This window comes from Pinus tabuliformis, chromosome 4_2 (assembly GCF_031772625.1).
Source record: "Pinus tabuliformis cultivar Carrire ecotype Pingquan chromosome 4_2, CPIR1, whole genome shotgun sequence".
Lineage (NCBI taxonomy): Eukaryota > Viridiplantae > Streptophyta > Pinopsida > Pinales > Pinaceae > Pinus > Pinus tabuliformis.
This window is the reverse complement of record NC_142304.1, coordinates 1,190,155,186-1,190,177,852: the sequence shown is the minus strand read 5'-3', so window position 1 is coordinate 1,190,177,852 and position 22,667 is coordinate 1,190,155,186. Positions and strand designations below refer to the sequence as shown.

Genomic DNA, 22,667 nt, shown 5'->3' with positions numbered 1-22,667 from the left:
AACAAAGCTAGACTCTCTCCCAAAAAATATAACAACAACAAACTTGAAGATGGAAAAAACTTTCCAAAAGAGATTCACAAGGCTCAAAAGGCCCACGACCTAGCTGAGTTTGCAACTCTCTCCCAAGTGCTTATGGCCTCCCTAGAAATCAGTGTTTGGATAGTGTGAGGGGGTCTTGCATACACACGAGTGAGTAGTTTTCCAAAGCTTCTCCTCAAACTCCTTGCTGCCTAATGTTGAAGCCTATGGGCTGCAAAACACAAAAAATACCAATTGTTAGTGTGAAATTAGGAAAAAGAAACCAAAACTAAACTTAGAATTTAATTTACAAAGTACTAGCTCAAGTAATAGGAGTGAACCCCCATACTTGCATAGCTTTAGAAATGACTCTTAAATAGGAGATATAACTTTGAAAGAACTAGAATCAAAGAAGTGTTTTAAATTTTAAATGGATGATCAAGTATCTATAGAGTAAGAAAACTCCCTTTTGCTCTTTGTTGGATGGAAAACTTGAAGCGAAAAAATAGTGGAGTCTTGGATCACTGTGACTCTAAGAGTGAGTTGATCTAATTGAGATTTCTCCCACTTCCAGATGTATTCTTGCACACAATACAAAAGACTTTTCCTACAAAGTTGAACACGTATTAGTTTGCCAAAGATTACAACAATATAATGAATAAGATATACCAAACATTTCTCCTAAAATGAATTGGCAAGCTTATCCTTAGGATACTACTCTAAATCAATGATATGTGCAAGATAGCTTGCACACATCAATCCAAGCAAGATGGCAAGTATAAACTAATATTAATTCAATATGTGAAAAAAATTAAACACAATAACAGTACCCTGAAAGGACATCACCTCATAATGCCAAGAGAACACCAGCCGGATAGCCCTAAAGTCTTGATTGTATTAAAAAAGTATGCAAGTACAAAATGACAGAGTTTCCTTAAGCCCAATAGCTTATTACATGATACAATATGAGAGCATATAGCCTCATTATATAGAGATTTGGGAGCAAATCCCAAGGAAGAATGCATGTGAAAACTGAACCTGGAGCAAATCCCAAGGAAAGATAAGTCAAGTTCGATGTGCAGAAGATAGAAACATCAGAGCAAAATCGAATTTGATATGTGCACATCAAGGGAAATTGAATTCTATATATGGCATAGTAAACTCATCCATGAGTGAATCCAAGTACCGTGATAACTCTAGTCAACAATTGCAAACTCGAACAAAGTGATGCCACATATGTAGTTGATCCCCAGATAGCTCTGCGTAGGTCCCCAGGAACTGCGTGATTCCTCCATGTGCAACTCGTAGTCTGGCCAAGTGAAACTCTTAATCCTCAAGAGTGGAGTGCTAAGAGTAGAAGAACCTGCGAGATGAGGCCCCACCTAATCTTCAGTCTAAATATACCATAGAATACTCCTTCAATGCATGAGTTCCTCTAATAAATTTGATTTTCCACATGTGCAACTACTGCTTTATCTCTGGGAAGTTCGATTTTATGAAATATTGGTGTATTTATGATGCAGTGTGCTCAATCATCTTCCACATGTCCGTTGACTCAACTCTTTGACTTAGGATAATTTCCAAGTCATTTCTACATCATTCTGTCACATGGAATAATTTACTTTTCTCTATTTTATTTAATTCTAGCCTAATTAAATGCCACAATTTCCACTAAACTTAGGAAATGTGGGTTTTGAGGGTCCCAAACACATTATTAACCCCTCAAAGTGTGTGATAGTAGAAAGTTGAGGGTGAGGTGTAATTTTGATTACTCATACCCCATACAACTTTTCTAGACTACACTCATTACAATTTGAATACAATTTTATTTGCAATTTTTGACCTGCAGGAAATCTAAAAAATTAAAAAATGACCACCTAGACCTAACCAAATTCCACGAAATTTTCTGTGTGATTTAGTATGGTAATATACATCAACTCTAGACACTAAGATGTGTTAGGGTTTCAACCTTCAAACCGTCACCCCGACTTTGAGGTAAAAAGTGAGTGAAAAACCCCAGAAAATTATCCGCCTCTGAAAAAAGGGATAATTAACCAGATAAAAAACACACCAAGGTGTACTCGTTTGCTGATCAAGTCCCAACAGCCTAGGCTTGTTACAGACTCAAAAATTCATCATTACTAGTATCACTTATTACAATTCCCCGCAGGGTGTGGAATCTGGGTATAAGAAATATGATGAGAAGATAGAAGCAGAGTTAAAAAACTCTGTTGACTGATGATATCTGATGGTACAAGTGTCCTCTGGATCGTCCTTGGGCATGGAGTCTTTCATATATTCATCAGGTGTCATCCTAGTGGTCAACAGGGGGAGCTAGTGAGGTTGAACCAACAATTGATGGGGATGATGAGACGGTAGACTTGCAGCTTTAGAACATGCATGGAGGGCCACAAGGAGGAGCCAATGATGGATAAGGAGGCTCTCACACAATAGAGGGGAGCCACATACATCAATTCACAAACCAACATCCCACTCACACATATGGCCAGACCAGCAAACCCATCATGCCACGCTTCATTGAGCCAGAGCATGAGAGGGGTTGATCCCTTCACTGAGCTGATTAGATCCTTCACTAATGGGATTGATGAGTGTGAGGTGTTGGATCCTCAAGTTAGGAGGACTCTCACTTTTGCAGATTATTGCCATTTGAAAGACAAGTACAAGGGGGGCTTGAACTTCATCCAGAGGAAGGCAAGAGTACCAGAGTTGGGATAACCAGAAGCTGGCAGGGAAGTTGACATTGCCTATTTTTGATGGGTCGCCAGGAGTTTAACTAGGGCTTGGGTTTAAAAATTAGATACTTATCTAAATCTAAATCCAATGAGGGAGACTGATGCCATTAGGTTTGCCACACTACCCTTGGAGGGAGATGCCCAAGAGTGGTGGTATCGTGCGTTGATCACATTAGGGCATGCATCCATTACTTCTTATATTGAGTTCACTCATAGGTTGGTGGAGAGATTTGATAGGAAAGACCCAGAGTTGCATGTCAGGGAGTTGGCTAACCTGAAGCAGACAGGTAGCGCAAAGGATTATATAGCTGAGTTCCAGAGACTCGCGGTGATGGTCTCTGACATTTCCAAGGTTAGATTGATCATGCTTTTTGTTGAGGGGCTGGATGAGCCACTAAGATGATGGGTGCAAGCATACAAGCTGGTGTCATTGCAGGATGCCATTAACCGAGCACGCGACATGCTAGACGTTGTTCCAAAGATGAGGGCCCTCACACCTACTAGACCCACTTTCCCTCAAAAAGGGAAGGATAATAGACCTCCTCAGGAGGAGTGGACAGGGAGCGGACAATTGGATTATGAGACTAGAAGGGCCTTATGAGGAGGAAGCTATGCTTCACTTGCTAAGAGCCATGGGCACCAGGGCACCGATGTACCAAGGGCAAGGTCCACTATATACAGGTGTTTTTAGACAGTGAGCCAGAGGAGAAGGGGATAGAGTAGGAGCCAGAAACGAGATATTATGGACATCAGGGTACTGGAGGAGGTGGACCACCACCTTGACCTGGTGGAGGGGCATTCTTGCCCACCGGCAGGGTTATTGCTTCACTTCGGGGAGTTCTGAAGTACTTGACATTATTGATCAGGGGGACGATCCAAGGGCAATGCGTGTAAGTATTGGTGGACAGTGGGGCTACCCACAATTTCATAGCTGCGCAGTTGGTTGAGCGCAGGGCCATTCAGGCAGAGTCCTTTGAAGGGTTTTCAATTTTGATGCCAGGAGACCAGACCATGCAGTGCACCAGATATGTTCACAATTTGACCGTGACCATGGGGAACTACTCTATGACAGATCACTTGTTTGTAGTTGACGTTCTCAACACGAATGTGGTGATGGGTGTTTAGTGGTTGTATTCTCTTGGGCGAGTCACTATCGATTGGAAGAAGTTAGAGATGGAGTTCATGGGTCTAGATGGGAAGATGGTATTGTTGAGAGGGATGCACTCATATCCACCCTAGACAATGTCAATGCATAGGATGGAGGTTGACTTGAGACATGGTGACATCACTTGGGCTGTAGAGTTGAGGATTTCAGAGATAGGGGGACCAACGCAGTAAACACATTCGGGCATATTGGCACTCTTGGAGAAGCATCAGGAAGTATTTGGAGAGATTCCACCTGGCAAGCCACCAGACAGAGGATTTGAGCACACTATTGAGCTGGAGGAGGGGGTGCATGCAGTCATTACCACTACCTACAGGCATCCCAAGGCATATCGGGATACAATTGAGAGGGAACTACAAGAGCTACTGAGGTTGGGGCACATTAGGCTCAGTTCGAGTTTCTTTGCCTCTTCAATTGTACTGGTGAAGAAGAAGCATGGGACCCTTCGTATGTGTTGTTGATTTGGGGTAGCATCGGATGTGCTCTAGCCATGAAAATTGGTGGAGAGGCTAAAGCACATGAGATCTCCAAGAGCCAGAAATGGTTTGGACAGATTGTACCTGATTTGGGAGATATTAAAATAATTAATAATATTAATGGAGTTCCTAAGTCTAAACTTAGGAAAAATAAAATATTAATGGGTATTAATATAAAACTGGGTTAGAAGTTTCTAAAGGACATGGATCAAGCCAAATCTAATCTTAGCCATTGATTAGAGATGTAATCTTGGTCGTTGAAGGACCAACAGGAAAAGTATAAGAGGAGGCTTGAGGGTCAATTGGAGAATACACCAGAGTGATCAGTGATTCGATTTGCTAGAGCGGGGTTGCTAAGCAAAGTCGAATCAGTGATCAGCAACAAGGGGTAGTGAGTATTGGACAGAGAGGCAGAGCTAGTGCCGAGAGACCAGCGTAAAGGCAGAGAGCGAGAAGCAACAGCCAGAGTAGGCCACGTAGAGCCCTGTAGAGACAGCGTAGAGGCCAGAGGGCCTGCGTCATCCACGCAGAGGGCAACAGGAGTGACGCAAAGGGTCCCAGAGGTTGCGCAGTGCCTCAGAGGGTTCTGAGGTTGACTCAGAGTAGCAGGGGGTTGAAGCAGTGCTTCAGAGTTGCTGGAGAGGGTTTCGTGGGACAGGTTTTCTGAATACCTGTTTCCGAATAGAGAGGTATTACTGCCGGTTGTTTTTCTCTGTCTAGTGAAGCCAGTTTGGCACCTAGTTGTACTCGAGGAAATACTGCATAATAATAAACCCTCAGAATAGCTGCATCGGTTTTCCAGGATTGGGTTTTTTCGAGGACGATTGTCCAAAAATAATGGCGTCACTTGTGTGTTTGTTTTCTTTCAGCTGTTGATCTGTAGATGTTGAGACCGTATTATGTTTATTTTGTTATTTATATGTTTTAAATAACTTTTTCAGAATCAACAAATAGAAGAAATAAACGAGAAGAATACAGATTAAATTTCTAACGAATAGACTTAGAAATTTCAACATGGTAACAGAGTGTGGTTGCAGATCACAGGAAAGTTGAAGGCATCAACTAAGTAGAGCATTTGCAGCAGAATCAGCTGTCCCAAGTGACAAAAGCTGATTCTTGCAGAGAGCGACAGAAGAAGGGTTGACGCAGAGGAACTGTGTCGTCAGTCCGGGCCAGAGAGAGGCCAACGCAGAGCCTGAGGAGGGAAGAAAGAGGCTCATGTAGAGCCACACAGAGACCAGGAGGGTTGACGCAGTTGGCTGAGGGAGCTGTTTTGCCAGTGCCGGGATTGTGTAGAGCCTAGAGGCTCAGTCCTTCAGTTGCTGGGGCATAGGAAGCTGTGGGCAGTTTGCGGGAGCGAAGCTGGTGGGGTACTGTGGGCAGAACAATACCTAACAGGGCAAAACCAAGGTAGAGGGAGTTGCTACGAGGCGGATTTCTAGCCAAGGAATCCAGATCAGTGTTGCAGGTGCATAGAAGATCGGAGAGGTGCAACTTGACGATTGGCAGGAGGATTTCCAGAAGGGAAATCGAGACTCAGAGGGAGTCTAGCAGAGAACTTCCAGGCGGGAAGTAGAGAGACTCAGCAGGAGTCGAAGAGAGAACTTCTGGAGGGAAGTAGAGAGACTCGGAGGAGTCGACAGAAGAGCAGAGAGATGGCCATGAATGGGCTGAGGGATCAGGACAGGCTGGACGGGGCGTCCAACTTTGTGGTCTGGAAGGCTAGGATCCTGTCCATTCTAGATAGACATCGCATCAAGGCCTTTGCCTTGAGAACAATGACGATCCCAGTTGATTTGGCTGATAATGAGAAATACGAGGATGCAATGGCCAAGGCGAAATGCATCATCCTTGATGGGGTCAAGGATCATGCAGTCAACATATTGCCGAGAAGGATACGACAAAGGAAATGTGGGACACCTTGAAGACGTTGTACCAGCATACTTCCGTGCAGAGGAAGATGTTACTTGAGAATCAACTGAGATCATACGAGATGCAGAAGGGGGAGCAGATAAATCACTTTCTCGGTCGGTTGAAGGAGATTTGGGACCAACTGACTTCCATAGGGGCCACGTTAGATCAGGAGTTGATGGTGAGGACCGCACTAAACGCAGTCTCCAAGGAGTGGGAGACATTTGTCTAGCGCATACTAGGCAGGGCGAATCTTCCAAATTGGGAAGAATTGTGGGCGGCTCTTCGTTAAGAAGAGATTAGATGGCTGAGCAAGATGGGGAGTAGCAACAAAGGAGTCCGGATCAAGAAGGAAGAGGAAGAGGATGTAACTCTGGCTTCTGCGGGAAAGCAGGAGAAGAGAAAGAAAAAGGACCTCTCCAAGGTCAAATGCTTCAATTGTGGGGAACTAGTGCATTATGCGAACCAGTGTTCGAAGAAGAAGAGTAAGGGAGAGGCGTCTGACTCTAAGGCAGTGCCAACGAAGGCAGAGAAGGAGGTCGAGGAGGATGACGATTGTGCCATGAGTGCTCATGTACCTCTACAGAAGAGGTGGGGAGACATCGAGTTGTAGTCAGGAGGACTATAGGCGATGAGGGGCAGGATCCTTGAGGTACCTAACCTCTTGGATTATACCTTGCTATGGGAGCCTTGAAGAGAGAGTAGCAGGACTGGTAGATGTCGATAGAGACGGATGCGGATGAAGTGACAAAGTGCTACAGTGCAGAAGTCCCTTGGTAGCACGAGACTAGCAAGCTGCAGCAGTGCGAGAGGCAGGGAGAGTGTTGAACGGTGCAGGATGGCACAGAGAGGTTTGCAATGATGCGAGATGCAGGGAGTTGTTGCAGCAACACAGAGGTCAGTAGAGGGAGCACGTGTTAGCGACAGAGAGAGCTTCAACATCAGGAGTATTTCTAGCCTGATAGGGATGTCAGTAGTTGGGTGGATCAGTTACTTACTTCATAGTAACTGAGTTGCAGTGCAGTAGCACGATGCAACATGATGAGAGGGGGTTGCAGTGTAGATGTAGTGTTGGGAGAAATGACCAGCAACAACACAGATGCAGAGGGAGCTGCCATACAGATGCAGCAGTGGCAGTGGCAGAGCCATGGGTAGTAGTACAGGATGTAGTAGTGCAGAGGATGTTGGGCAGGGAGGCCTAGCATCAACACAGGTACCGGTGCCATATAATCAAGGTAATGCTCAGTGTGGAGTATTACTAGAGCACAATCCTCGCTAAGAGGGAGTGTTGATTTGGGGTAGCATCGGATGTGCTCTAGCCATGAAAATTGGTGGAGAGGCTAAAGCACATGAGATCTCCAAGACCCAGAAATGGTTTGGACATATTGTACCCGGTTTGGGAGATATTAAAATAATTAATATTTTTAATGGAGTTCCTAAGTCTAAACTTCGGAAAAATAAAATATTAATAGGTATTAATATAAAACTGGGTTAGAAGGTTCTAAAGGATATGGATCAAGCCAAATCTAATTTTAGCCATTGATTAGAGATGTAATCTCGGCCGTTGAAGGACCAATAGGAAAAGTATAAGAGGAGGCTTGAGGGTCAGTTGGAGAATACACCAGAGTGATCAGTCATTTGATTTGCTAGAGCGGGGTTGCTAAGCAAAGTCGAGCTAGTGATCAACAACGAGGGGCAGTGAGTACTGGACAGAGAGGCAGAGATAGTGCCGAGAGACCAACGCAAAGGCAGAGAGTGAGAAGTAGCAACCAGAGCATGCCACGAAGAGCCCAACAGAGACAGCGTAGAGGCCAGAGGGCCTGCGTCATCCACGCAGAGGGTAACAGGAGTGACGCAAAGGGTCCTAGAGGCTGCGCAGTGCCTCAGAGCGCTGACACAGAGGGTTCTAAGGCTGATGCAGAGCAATAGGAGGCTAACGCAGTGCTTCAAAGTTGCTGGAGAGGGTTTCGTAGGACAGGTTTTTTGAATACTTGTTTCCGAATAGAGAGGTATTACTGCCGGTTGTTTTTCTTTGTCGAGTGAGCCAGTTTGGCATCTAGTTGTACTCAAGGAAATACTGCATAATAATAAACCCTCATAATAACTGCATCGGTTTTCTTGCATTGGGTTTTTCTGAGGACGATTGTCCAAAAATAACGGTGTCACTTGTGTGTTTGTTTTCTTTCAGCTGTTGATCTGTAGATGTTGAGACTGTATTGTGTTTATTTCGTTATTATATGTTTTAAATAACTTTTTCAGAATCAACAAGTAGAAGAAATAAACCAGAAGAATACAGATTAAATTTCTAACGGATAGACTTAGAAATTTCAACATGTGTATAGATTATTTAGCCCTCAAGAAAAAGACGTTGAAGAACGGGTATCCAATTTCGCGCATTGATGAGTTGATGGATGAGCTTAGAAGATCCAAGTACTTCTCTAAGATAGACTTGCGCTCGGGGTGCCACCAAATCTAGGTAAGGGAGAAGGACATCTCAAAGACTGCCTTTCGCTACCACTACAGACACTTCAAGTTCTTGGTGATGCCCTTCGGGCTAACCAACACACCAACCACGTTTCAGTCTTGCATGAACAATGTGTTCTGTGTGAAAATTCCTTGAAATGCAGCAACTTGAAATATTTCTCCTCACTGAAAAAATTAATTATGCAGTTTATTTTGTTTACGACAAGATAACAAAATATTCACACTGCAATTTCTTCACCAAGTAAAATATTGCGGAAGCAAAAATAGGAACTGAGAAATATGCTAGCACACACATGAAATTGACATTGTAATTTTTGCACAAAAGTCCCTAGAAAAACCTAATGTCGGAAAATCGATGCAACAGTACGAGGGTTTATTTTATTATGCAACAACAAAAAAATATGAGTACCATAATTTGGACGCTTTATTGGCAATCCAGTTTGGGAGAAATACTGACAAAATTATTGTGAGGATTTTTCCTCACCCCACAGTTGAATTTTGTCCCTGGAACTACCTCCCCAGTCACACGCGAACCCTTCTGCGTCAACCTCTACACAGAGCTTGCATAGGCTCTGCTGTAGCTGCCTCCAGAAAACTCTAAAACTAACAACTCTGTCTCTCCCTGACTTTGGAACTGACTCACTGGTTCATCTGACCAAAAATCCTGGCCTCCCGCTGTTGAATTACTAGTTCTTCTAGCTAAATCGAACTGTTCTGTTGGTATGCTTGCGAAATCCTTGCGCAGATCCTCTAGGAATTTTGCTCTCCCTCTCACTACCTCTTTGGAGACTGGAAGACTTCCTTCGGAAATGCTGGTGACGTCATTTGCCACCTACTACTCACTCTTTGGTTCAATCTTCTCTTGCTGGATCTCTACTATAGAGAAAATCGAAATATCTAGGCAACTGAGTATTTGCACTGGTGTGTTTTCCATCTACCCATCGACCTCCTCTTATTATCTCCAATTGGGACTCCAACAACCAAGATTAAAACATAATCGATGGTTGAGATCATATCTGGATCGATCTGTGTGAGTTTCTAGATGATTCACACCTTTCTCAATTAATACTGACTAATTAACCACTTTTCCTAAGTTTAGACTTACGAAATATTTAAAAATGGTCTAATAAGCTAATTGAGACACTTCTAGGTAGAATTTCCAGAAATGATTTCTAGGTTATGGTGAACGTCTGTGTTTTAGCCTCTCCACAAAGTTTCAAGACTAGAACACCTCCGATGCTACAAATACTAACACTCCCTCTTAGCAAGGAAGGTGTTCTAGTGTTGCACTACTGCTACAACAGGTTGTCTTTGTATCACCCTTTGTACGCTGCTGATGTTTGGCCACTGTGACAACCTGCCATTGCCCAACAACTACTGCACAAGTCTGATGCTGCATCTGTGCTGCTGCTAACACTGCAACGCTACTGCCAACTCTGCATCTGCACTGCAACTCCCTCTCATTTGTTCTTGTTGCAACTGAGAAGCGTCCTAAATATTCTCCCCCTGCCACTGAAATGGATTCTCCACCATACCCATCTATTCTCTGAAGTAGACAAACTTAACTCTCCCTAGATCTTTTGTGAGTATATCTGCAAGTTGCTCATCTGTGGGAACATATTGTAGTTGGACTGCTCCACGCTGCACACAACCTCTGATGAAATGACACCGAATATCTATGTGTTTCAACCTATCATGAAACACTAGATTCTCAAAGAGCTTGATACAACACCTCCATCCTCTGCTTGAACAAGCTTACCAACAACTTCTGAAGCCATATAGATTCGCACGTAGCTGTGTTAGTTGCCATGTACTCTGCTTCTGCAGAGCTCAGTGCTACTGACTTGTGTTTCCTGCTACACCAAGAAACATCATTGATGCAATGCTAAAGTAGTATCCAGAGGTACATTTCCTGTCTACCGAACTTCTTGCCCAATCTGCATTTGTGAACCCACTTAGTCTGACGTCATCCCTTCGAGTATATCTAAACCCACATTTTGAGGTATGTACGTGGCACAATCGAGTATGGCGACCTATCATGAAACAATAGATTCTCAGAGAGCTTGATACAACACTGGTTATCATAGTAGATACTGGTCGCCTCCATCCTCTGCTTGAACAAGCTTACCAACAACTTTTGAAGCCATATAGCTTTGCACGTAGTTGTGTTAGCTGCCATGTACTCTGCTTCTATAGAGCTCAGTGCTACTGAATTCTGCTTCCTGCTACACCAAGAAACATCATTGATCCAACGCTGAAGTAGTACCCGAGGTACATTTCTTGTCTACCGAACTACCTGCCCAACCTGCATTTGTGAACCCACATAGTCTGATGTCATCCCTTTGAGTATCTTTGAACCCATACTCGATTGTGCCATGAACATACCTCAAAATGTACCTCACTGCTGTTCAGTGTACCCTCTTCGGTTCCACCATAAACTAACCGAGGGTATTGATTGCGAAGTAGATATCTGGCCTAGTGTTGACTAGATACATGAGTGAATAGATGAGCTTTTTATACAAGGTGGGGTCAACATCCTTGTCATCTGATGCATCTATCTTCTTCCAGTTGGTGATCGTGGGTGTAGACATGGGTCCTTAAGTGATTATGAGCTAGATGCTGCCAAACTGCTAAACACTTGCAACTTTGACCTGCCAGCTACAATACTGCTATTCAATCTGCAACTTCGACCTTATAATTTCGGCCTTGTAGCTCCTGAAGAAACCCTAGATCAGCCTCCTCCTAGGACCTTCCAAGAGCAATACAACTCTTTCTAAGGTCAGCAAGGTCTAAACAAAGTTTCCTTCCTCCCAGCTACAAGATGCTGCCTTTCATCCTACTGCAATTCGGTCCTGCAACTTCGACTTCTTTTTGCAGCCCAAAAACCCTAGAATTTCGCACGTGTGAGAGAGATAGAGCCCAAAAACCAAGAAATTTCATCCTTCTTCCTTCTCCTTGAATTTCGCTCTCCTTTTTGCAACTACCCAACTATAGATTGAACTTTTTCTTGTAGATCGAACTTGCTAGTGAGTGTGCCCCAAATGAAGTCAAACTGCGCTTTTATATAGCCTTCTCAAGGGGTCGAATTCCCTCCTTTAGGTTGACTTGATGATCCTAGGGCCGACTTGTACTCTTGGAGATTCCAGGACTTTCTAGACTAAAAAATAATTCTTTTTACAATTACAAATTTCCTGGAAGGGTCTTATAAACATGATGTTGACTCCATTGACTCATGACAATAAATCCTAAGACCTAACAAACCCTAGAAGCACGAAGAACATGCTTTTACCTAGAAGACCATCAATAATGAGCATGAAACCCATGCTTTAATAATAATAATTTTCTTTCTTCTTTTCTTGTTTGTTACATAGGATACATATTGAAATGAGTACAACAATTATGAAGACCGAAACTAGTTACATTTTTCAACAACCCTCCCAAGGATCCATGGTCGGAACTGCGCCCCATACAGGTCCTTGACCGATCCTCCGACGGAACCGTGGATCTGAAAATTGGATCTGTGGTTTCGTTGATTTGGAGTGATTCCTGGAAATATGGAACCCCGCGAGCCCGATTCACTGTTCCAGATTTCCGATCAGCGGATCTAGAAAGGGATCCACTTCTGATTTGTGGAGGATAGGGCATAGATTCAGGCAGATCCCAAATGATTCCTGAGGGTGGTGGGCAGTTCAACGGGATGCCCACTTTTATTTATTTATTTATTTTTATTTTTTCCTTTATTCAACTTGGATTGGGGGTGGGTTTAAGGTGAGTTAGGGAAATGATAGAAGGGGCTAAAAAGCATTTCCCCCTCTCTTTTCCTCATTCTTGCATCTTTGGAGAGCCTTGAGAAGAGAGGCTTGAGGAGGGCTTGGAGGAGTGAAGGAGGAGGAGCTAAGAGGAACTTGGAGGAGTGAAGAAGGATTGGCATCTACAGGAGCTAAAGAGGTAAGTGCAAACCCCAAACTCCCTCATTCTTCAACACCAACATTAGGGGCTTCATCTTCAATTAGTTCCACAACTTCCACAGCCTGAGCCACCATCTTCTTCACTGCCACCACGTGGAGGCTCACATAGTGTCCATGGTGGAAGGAGAGATTAGTAGATATATTCAAAGTTTACTTCTGTCTTACACTTCCTAGTTCAATGTGTACTCGGTGGTGGCTAGATGGCCTATTTTGTAAATATTATTATTTGAATTTTGGACATGACTCATGTTGACAATTGGTCACTTGCTAGATAAGTTATTTGAATGTTTTATGATTTTATCTTCTAAATGTTTTATGTTTATGATATGCTTAAAAATTTGATGTATGTTTGTAATTGCTAGAATCTAGATGGTTGATGCTTGGATAACTAATCATTGATGTACAATGGATGCCATATGTATCTTGATTTATGTACAAATATGCATATTTTCATATCCTCTACAATTAATTTGACTTTTTGGATGTTTTTTTGAATATAAATGCAAATATATATATAATAGATGCTTCCAAGACGCTTTGCTTCCTAGATTTTTGGAAAATGACGCTTCTGACTCTTCACTTCCAAAAAACGTCCTCGCTTCGTTCAACATTGTTCCCAAGTAGTGCCCTTCCTATAACCGTAATGCCTTAGAGGAGGTCTCATTGGACTAGGTCTAAAGACTAACCCACGTGGTAAGCGGAGAGAACATGTTTATAGTCAAGGTCGGTCAATCATCCAGATCACTCGTTTATCCATGTTAGAATGCCCTAAACATTAAGTAAAAGAAATTAATTGCAAAATGGTTAAAGTATCTGCCGAGTTGTAGCCCACGTTCATTCAAGAGGAATGCTGAATGGTGGGAGGTGAATGACCTGTGCAAATCATGGAAGAATGTGGCATATCATCATCACTGAGAAATGTGTAGGGCTGCTGGCTTGCAGGCTCTCCGAGTTAGGATTAAAGTTTTCTCCTTTAGGGTTACCCATTTTGGTGGGTAAGAGGAACAACACGAACCCACAACAATATTCAAATGAGAGATGGTCCATCAAACTCATGAGAAGCAACAAACATTGATATTCAAATGGCCAATGTAACTTTGCAACATTATGAATGTAATATTTCTTTTGTTTTGTCTCCAACATTTGTGCACCCTATTTTTCTACACTTTCCTGATAATACATCGACGTTTTGTGATTTTGATATTTTGATATTCTGAAATATTATATTCCCATATTCCCATTGTTGTTTTGTAAAATTACAAGTCAATTGGAGTAAGCAAATTTTAGAGCAACAGGACCCTGTTTTTAGTCACAAATTCAATAAGAATGTGGCAGAAATTTTGCACAAGCAGAGTTCCACCTTGTGCATGGTAGAATGATACCCCCATATTTCCAGATTCCATCAACTTGAGGAAAGTTTGGTACAGGATTAGATGGCTCTGTTTATAATTGATCTTATGGTTTTACATGACATCGTATATATCATATGATGATATTTCACATCCAAATGTTTAGAAAGTAGAATTTTAAACTTACATTCAATTGTTCTTCAATTTTATGAGTTTTTTGGCATAATTTTTTTTTTTTTATATAGAAATGTATTTTGTGGCACTAGTGATTCCTAAATTTAGGACGACTACCATACCCTTAATGGTTATGTTGATTCCTGTCTGCCCACATGAATTGTGTAAACTTGCTATTAAATGAATTGGGGAACACAAATTCTATATTACTTTTCATCATGTTGTTCTAATGATGCTTTTAAATTCTTTAATTCATTAATGATATGATCCATCTTATCTAAGAATACATATATGACAAACACCACCAAGGCAACTAAACAAGTCTTGTTTGTCTTTAATTGATTATTTCAGGTTGTATCCTTCATGGAAGATTTGGGGTTAAATACAAAGAGCATGGGGAAAATTTTGGATCGATGTCCAGAAATCTATGCATCCAATATTGAGTTTACCCTCAGGAGGAAGGTTGAATTCCTCATTGAATTGGGAATTCACGATCTGTGTCTCCAACGTGTTTTGCAGAAATATCCCGAATTTTTAGTAATGGATGTGGATCAAACATTGAAGCCACGGTAACATTAAATTCTGTATCTTTTCTAGGTTTAGTGTTAGTTCCTTGTAATTTTCTTTAATTTGAATATTAACCAAATCTACTTATGTTTGTTGTACAGAATCGAATATTTGGAGCATGCAGGTTTTTCAAAGGAAAACGTGGCATTCATGATATGCGGCTTTCCACCACTATTAGGGTACAGCGTTGAAGAAGTCTTTAGACCAAAGATAGAATATCTGGTCAATGATATGGGTAAATCAATAAAAGAAGCAGTCACATACCCTAGATATTTTAGCTACTCTTTAGAGAAAAAGATCAAACGTAGATTTCGAATCTTGCAAAATCGCAAAATCCAGGTTGACTTGAAAACTATGCTGTCCAAGGGTGACGATGAATTTGCTGAAGATTTTTTAGGTGTAAGTCGGATGCTTGTACCCCTGACAAATGATTTATAAATAAAATAGACTAGCAGTTTCTGTTTAAACTGGAATTGTAACCGTGGTTCATATTATCTTCCCGCAATGCTTCGATGTGGGTTTTATTAATTTATTTACTAAAATATTTTAGTATAGCTATTTCTACCTATATATTTCAGAAAATAAGAGATGCTTATACCACTTCCATTGGCATTATATGCATATGGATGCAGTAACCATTGCCACTGAGTAATTTTTTTCAGTTGCAGATCGGAGATTGACAATCTTATTTTTTCTGCTATTTTATAAAAGAAAGAAATGAAATAAATCGATAGGTTAATAGACAAGAGACTCTTATCCAAACTGCTGTATGTTGATTATACTTACTTGCAGCTCAAACGGCTGTTACATTATCTTCAGCATTTCGAATTTTGGATAAGATTGCCAGTTTGATGTCTTACAAACTGGCACTCGAGAGATGAATTACAGTATCAATGTGATGCAAACTGATGCAATTCTAAAGCTATGTGATATTAAGTGGGCAGAAGTAAAAAAAAAGAGGGCAAAAGGCAAGCAGGTTTTAGGTCAAAACATTCTACGGTGGATCATGGTATCACACTAAGAGGAGTATTTTGTTGCATTGTCGACTTCAAAAAGGCATTTGACAGTCCCTAGAGATAAGTTGTGGCTTAAAATGGAATGTTAATTTTGCAGCACAGAGACAAATTCCCTCCATTTGACTATCTTCCTCATCCTAAGTAGGCCCAAATTGCCCTTGGAAAAATTTAATTTGGTTAAGGAAAAAATGTATTTTTAAAGTGAGAACCCACAGTGGCACAATAGTCAAGGTCGGCCTAGAAGAGAAATTAGCCCTCCTCCAATGCCTATAAATACAAGTCAAGTCACTCTCATTTGGACACATCACATCACACATTCTTCTTGAGGTTCAATACATCTGAAAATTGCAGGTCTTCATCCACATGTGTAAAGTGGAGAGAGTAAATTGCAGGAGGCTGAAATCTGCACTTTGACCAGCATTGACTTTTGTAGTTTGGGCCTTGTTTGACTTGATTTTTTGGGACTGTTTTGGAGGCCAAATTTGTGGGCACAAAGACCGAGGTTTTCTGAGCATGTTGATTGAGGTTGGCCTCAGACTTTGACTGCAGACCCTCTCTCTCTGTTGACCAGGTTTGACTGAGATTTTTGGAGCTGTTTTGACTGAGGTTTGACCAACATTAAAGGCCGAGTTTATTGACTGTTTTCAGAGCTCTTGGAGGGCTGTTTCACTGTTGATTGTTGGACTAGTTAGGGCACATTTGACTGCTGTTGAGTTTGACAAATTTGCAAATTTTGACTTTGACCAGATTTGACTTGGGGCAGATTTTACTATTGGCTCATCATTTGATATTGGTTGGTTGACTTTGTTGGATAGTCAAAGATTTGACTTTGGGTCTTGGTTGATGAATTTGGAACATTGCACTCTCTGCTGAATATTTTATGACAATCTAATAAGAAAAATTTGAAAGTGTTTTCCTCGTGGGTTTTTTCCTGGTCTTTGACCAAATCCTTGTGTCTCTTATTGCTCTTGATTGCCTCTTTTTGTTCATTGCATTTATTGTTTTATTTACAATTGCTATTGGTCATTCGAAGATTAAATTGTTTTGAAAATATTGCTAATTGAAGAAAATAATTGGGCTAAAGTAATTGTTAGAACATAGAACAATGGAAATTTAACATGGTATCAAAGCTAAGGTGAAGAACAAAGCCCAAGGAGACAAGAGACGAGTAATCATCTTTGAAAAAAGTTGGAGGAGACTATTTGATTTAGATAGATGTCTACCTCTTTCTTCAAGGACAATGAGAAGTTGGGTGATTCATCTAACTTTGTTGCTTGGAAGTTATACTAGATGACAATGATGTCTTGGAATATGTGCAAGGAAATGTATGCGAGCCTCCAGAGAATGCTTTTGTTGTTGTCAAGTCCAAGTACAAGAAAGGCGACCTCAAAGCTATGAAAATTCTCATTGATGGTTTGCAAGATCATTTACTTGTTTATGTTGGTAACTTGAAGAAGTCTAAGGACATTTATGATCAGCTGGTTGGGATTTATGAAATCAACAATTTAAATCATATCCTCTCATTGAAGAATAAGCTCAAGGAATCAAAGATGATCACGGGAGAATCTGTGCAATCCTATATCATGAGGGTATGCCAACTAAGGGTTCAATTGCAGACCCCTGATGAGACTATATCTGATAGAGAGTTGGTGATGATCACTCTTCAAGGTCTTCCTCCTATTTGGGAAACCTTCATTACCACTATAAGCAAGAACAAACTCCCAACATTTGATGAACTTGTTGAACAATGCACTCAAGAGGAAACCACAATGATTGCCCTGAGAAGGATTCAAAAGCATGAAGAAGGAGAGCCCTCTGCATTTGCTACACAAGACAAGAAGAAGAAAGGTAGAGGCGGGCCATCCAATCCAAGAAATTCTTCTCATGAATCCAAGGAATCCAAGAGACGATTGAGAAAAGACAAGCCTCAAGTTGAATGCTTCAACTGCCACAACTCTAGTCACTATGCCCGAGACTGTCTGAGAAAGAGAGATGCTCCAAGATCCAATCGAGGCAACAACAACAACAAGTATAATGATAGGAGAAGAAGCAATGATCGAAGACGAAGCGATGGTAGAAGAGGAGGTGATGGTAGAAGAAGAGGAGATACCCCCGATGATAGAGAAAAACACTATCATCCTCAAAAGAGAGTAAGAAATTCTTGGTACGAAAATATTGCAACTGCTAGTCAATCTGAATATATTCTTATTTTTGCTCTTTCTAGTTCTTCCCCTTCGGATTCATATGATGGTTGGTAGTTAGTGGGGATTCTAGTGTAAGAATTTACAGGGTAAGTTGCTCAGATAGAACACCAAAGGACACCACTCACAAACAGATCACAGATCAATACACCAATATTCTTGACGTGGTTAAAACCCTCAAAGAGGGAAACAATCCATGGCTTGAGCCAACACGACCACTTCAGACAATCTATTAATAAAAGAAAGAAAATTTACATAAGCTTCTCTCATGAACGACCACCTTACAAATGACCCTCCATGCTTTTTAAATAGAGATCATGGACCAATCGGGTGTTAAGCCACGGATCAAGTGTCGGTAACACTGAGGAGAAAATTAACCGTCAGATCACTTCATGTCTAGAACATATCGTGATCGTTGGATTGTAAGTTACAAATGTACATAGTAAAGAAACACACTTTACCTAACTCTACACTAGACCAAGTTATACTTAACTATTTCCTATGTGTCGGAATATCCTAACATCTAGACACTTCTCCAAGTATAAGGAAGTACTCTCAAATCTGGTTGAGAGGGATACACGTCTGAAGATCATTCTTGGGGACAACTCTACATATCCAGTGAAGGGTTTTGGTTCTGTCAAATTTGATTTGAACTTCGGGGATTCTGTTTTTCATGAAGTAATGTATGTTCCGGGTCTAAAGAAGAACTTGGTATCCATATCTGCCTTGGAAGACAAAGGGATGAGAGTATCCTTCATAAGAGGAAAGGTCCTCACCTAGCCAATCGAATCTTGTATGGGAGATGCTTTCACCTTTGGATCTAGAGTTGGAGGACTCTATAGAGTCAATGGGAGACCTTTGCTGGCAATGGGCCACGACACCAATCATCAAAGTGAGCTATGGCACTGCAGGTTGGCACATCTACATTATGAAGCCCTACCGAAATTGAAGAAGTTAGTCTCTACGATGCTTGATGTACAAGCTAGACATGATGGAGTATGGCCAGGATGCGCTAGTGGAAAGAATAGAAGGCGACCATTCCCATCCAACAAGAATAAGACCGATGGAATTCTTCAACTCATTCTTTCTGATCTTTGTGGACCCATGCCAGTGCACTCTCTTGGTGGCCATCTCTATTGTGTCATATGCATTGATGACTTCTCCAGGAAATCATGGATTTACTATTTAAAGCATAATGATGCGACTTTTGATATGTTCAAGGACATCAAGGCACTGATAGAGAATCAAACAAGGAAGAAAATTAAGGTCTTTAGGTCTGACAATGGTGGAGAGTACATTTCAAATGAGTTCATTGACTTCTACAAGAAGGAAGGTATCAAGAAGGAAACTATTGTACCCTACAATCCCGAGCAAAATGGAGTGGCTGAAAGAAAGAATAGGTCCATTGTGGAAGTTGCCCGAGCCATGCTACATGATAAAAAATTACTGAAGTTTCTTTATGTTGATTTTTGGGTAGCATCGGACGTGCTCTAGCTCCAAAATTCTGTGGAGAGGCTAGAACACATGAGATCTCCAAGACCCAAAAATCGATTGGAGAAATTCCACCCGGACTACATGTTATTCAAATAATTAATTATTTTTAATGGTGCCTAAGTTAAAACTTAGGAAATTAAAATAAAGTGAATGTATGTAAATATGGGTGAGAAGCTTCTAAGTGATGAGGATCAAGTCTAATTTAATCTTAGTCATTGATTAGAGATTAGATCATGATTGTTGATTTCTCAATAGGAAAAGTATAAATGAAGGCTTGGAGTCAGTTGGAGAACACACAGAGAGAGCAACACTTGAGCTAGATCAAACTTCTGGGGCGTGGTTTGCTGAGAATTTCAGAGTGAGATTCTAATGCGGAGAGGGGCAATTCGGCAGTGGGACTTTCGTCCATGGCCAATAATACATGGCAGAGAGGCAACACAACACTAGGGAGAGACAACGCAACTCCAGGAGGGTGACATAGAGGCTGGAGCGCTGATGTAGTCATACAGAGGCAACACTAGGGTTTTGTGAGGCAGATTGGGCATGGATTCAACAAATTGATTTCTGAGCCTGGGAGGCTCATTGGGAGGGTGACGCATCTCCTAGAGGAGGTGACACAGTCCTAGCGCAAAGTTGGGAGTAGCCATCGCTGCACAACACTGGGGACAACACAATCACCTGTGGGGTTTGTTCATCCAGTTGTTGGATCCACCAAAATATCTGCCTCCGGATAAGGTACTTCTGTTGGGTGAGCCGGATTTGACACCCTAATTGTATTCAGAAATCTGCATAATAATAAAACCGTCATATCTGCTGCATCGATTTTCCCACATTGGGTTTTTCCGAGGACATTTAGTCCAAAAATAAGTGCGTCCTTTGTGTGGTTGTCTCATTTATTTTTCAATACTTGATCTGTATATTGGTGTAGGCTACAATGTATTTGCATTAATACTTTCTCAATAATTATGAAAATAACTTGTTAAAATGAAGAACACAAGTAGGAAATGAAAATCAGTTTACTGCAGTAGGATTTCTGAATTGTTAGATCCAGAAATTTTCACATGTTGTCAGAACAATTGCAGATGAAGGAGGACTGAAGCCATCAACGAAAGGACATAGGAAAAATCTGTGCCTGAAGACAACTATCCTGAGAGACAATGCAGTTTTAGGCCAAGAGAGCAGAGGAGAGGTGACGCAGTCACCAAGGAAGGCTCACGTAGAGCCTACACTAGCCTGATTGGGTGACCTTGTTGCAGAGGGCAGCGCAGTGGTTACTGAGCCAGCGCAGAGACCGTTGAGTCTCGATTTTCCAGTTGCTGTGGCTAGGGGTGTAGAGCGGATTTTATTTGGAGTTGCTGGTGGGGTGCTAATTATGTTGGTGTAGAATGATACCTAGTGGGGCAGAAGCATAGTAGAGGGAATCAGGCCTCAGAAGATTTCTTGCCAAGAAATCTAGATCCAGTGCTGAGTAGCAGCAAAGAGAGATCAAAGAGGGGTGGTTTGACAGTGGTTGGTAGAAGGATTTTCATGAAGGAAATCGAAATTCAGAGGGAGCTTGTTCCTTAGAGGATTTCGAGTGCCAAAGAAATCAAGATCTCAGTTTTGCAGGGGCAACATCGAAAGGAGGAGAAGAGAACCAGTTTGACATTCATTTGAGCAGAGATGGTCATTAACGAACTGAGGGATCAGGACAGGTTGGATGGAGCATCCAACTTCGTCATCTGGAAGGCCAGGATCTTGGCAATTTTGGATAAACATCGCATCAAGGATTATGCCTTGAAGATGGTTATTGTTCCGATTGATGCTGATCCTCTAAAAAAGTACGAGGAGGCTCAGGCAAAAGCAAAGTGCATGATCTTGGAAGGGGTCAAGGATCACGTGATCCCACATATTGCTGAGAAGGACAAAACAAGGGAAATGTGGGAGGTCTTGACCACATTGTATGAGGGAACTTCCGTTCAGTGGAAGATATTGTTTGAGAGTCAGCTGAGACAGTTTTAGATGCAGAAGGGAGAAGAAATTGATCCCTTCCTTCTCAGGTTGCAAAGGATATGTGACTAGCTAGCATCTGTAGGGGCTACACCAGATGCTGAATTTATGGTCAGGACTGCCATGAATATAGTCACTGAAGACTGGGAAACCTTTGTCCAAACATTTTTGGCAGGGCTTCTCTTTCCAGTTGGGAGGAGATGTGGGCAACACTTCGACAGGAAGAGATCAGACAATGGACCAAAGCGGGAAGCAACAACAAAGGAATCATAATCAAGGAGGAGGAAGAGGAGGATGTGGCTCTCGCATCAACGGGACAACAAGGGAAACATAAACGAAAGGAGGACATATCCAAAGTCAGATGCTTTAGATGTGGAGAAATGGGTCATTTCGCCACGCAGTGCCCTCAACAGAAGAAGGGCAAAGAAGAGAAGTCTGACTCAAAGGCTACTCCAATGCAAGCTAACAAAGAGGACGATGATGATTGCGCCACGAGTGCTCATGCACCTCTAGAAAAAAAGTGGGGTGATATAGAACTCTAGTTGGAGCTACAGAGCTGGGGAAGGATCCTTGAGGTGCCCAAACTCTTGGATCACATACGACTACGAGAGCCCTTAATGACAGTAGCAGAATGACGGGAGTCAGTTGGTGCAAGGGATGATGGAGCAACAGTGGCAGAGCTAGAGCGCTAAAGTCTGAAGCAGCGTAGTGGAGTGTTGCAACAGTGTGGAAGGCATAGAGCAGTTACAACAACAGCGCAGTAGCATCAGAGGGTCAACACAGATTAGTGTCAGAGGTAGCTTTAGCGTCAAGAGGCATCCAAACTGACCAACATGTTAGCTTTTGGGTGGCTTTTCATTTGCTTACTTCTCAGCAACTGAGTTGCAGTGCAGCGGTTAGCAGTGGAAGTGCTGTGGGTAACATGATGTAGCATATTGAGAGGGAGTTGTAGTACAGATGCAACAGTGATAGTGGTAGTTTCATGGGTAGGAGTACAGATTACAACAATGTAGTGGATGAAGGGTAGTAGGCCGAGCATCAGCAGTGTAGAGTACCGATGTCGTGGATCAGTGTGATACTTCTACCGGGAAGTATTGCTAGA

General features: G+C 41.9%; 1 protein-coding gene across 6 annotated transcripts in view; it reads left to right on the top strand.

The window, feature by feature from the left end:
* The window catches only part of LOC149173929 (uncharacterized), a 138,611-nt gene extending 123,180 nt beyond the window's left edge, over nucleotides 1–15,431 (top strand). For all 6 annotated transcript variants that reach the window (XM_089424801.1, XM_089424802.1, XM_089424803.1 and 3 more), the window contains 2 exons: nucleotides 14,650–14,867; nucleotides 14,967–15,431. In XM_089424801.1, the coding sequence (XP_089280927.1) occupies nucleotides 14,650–14,867; nucleotides 14,967–15,303 (555 nt within the window). In that variant the 3' untranslated portion in view covers nucleotides 15,304–15,431. The remainder of the gene's footprint in view (nucleotides 1–14,649; nucleotides 14,868–14,966) is intronic.
* Nucleotides 15,432–22,667: the final 7,236 nt, after the last annotated feature.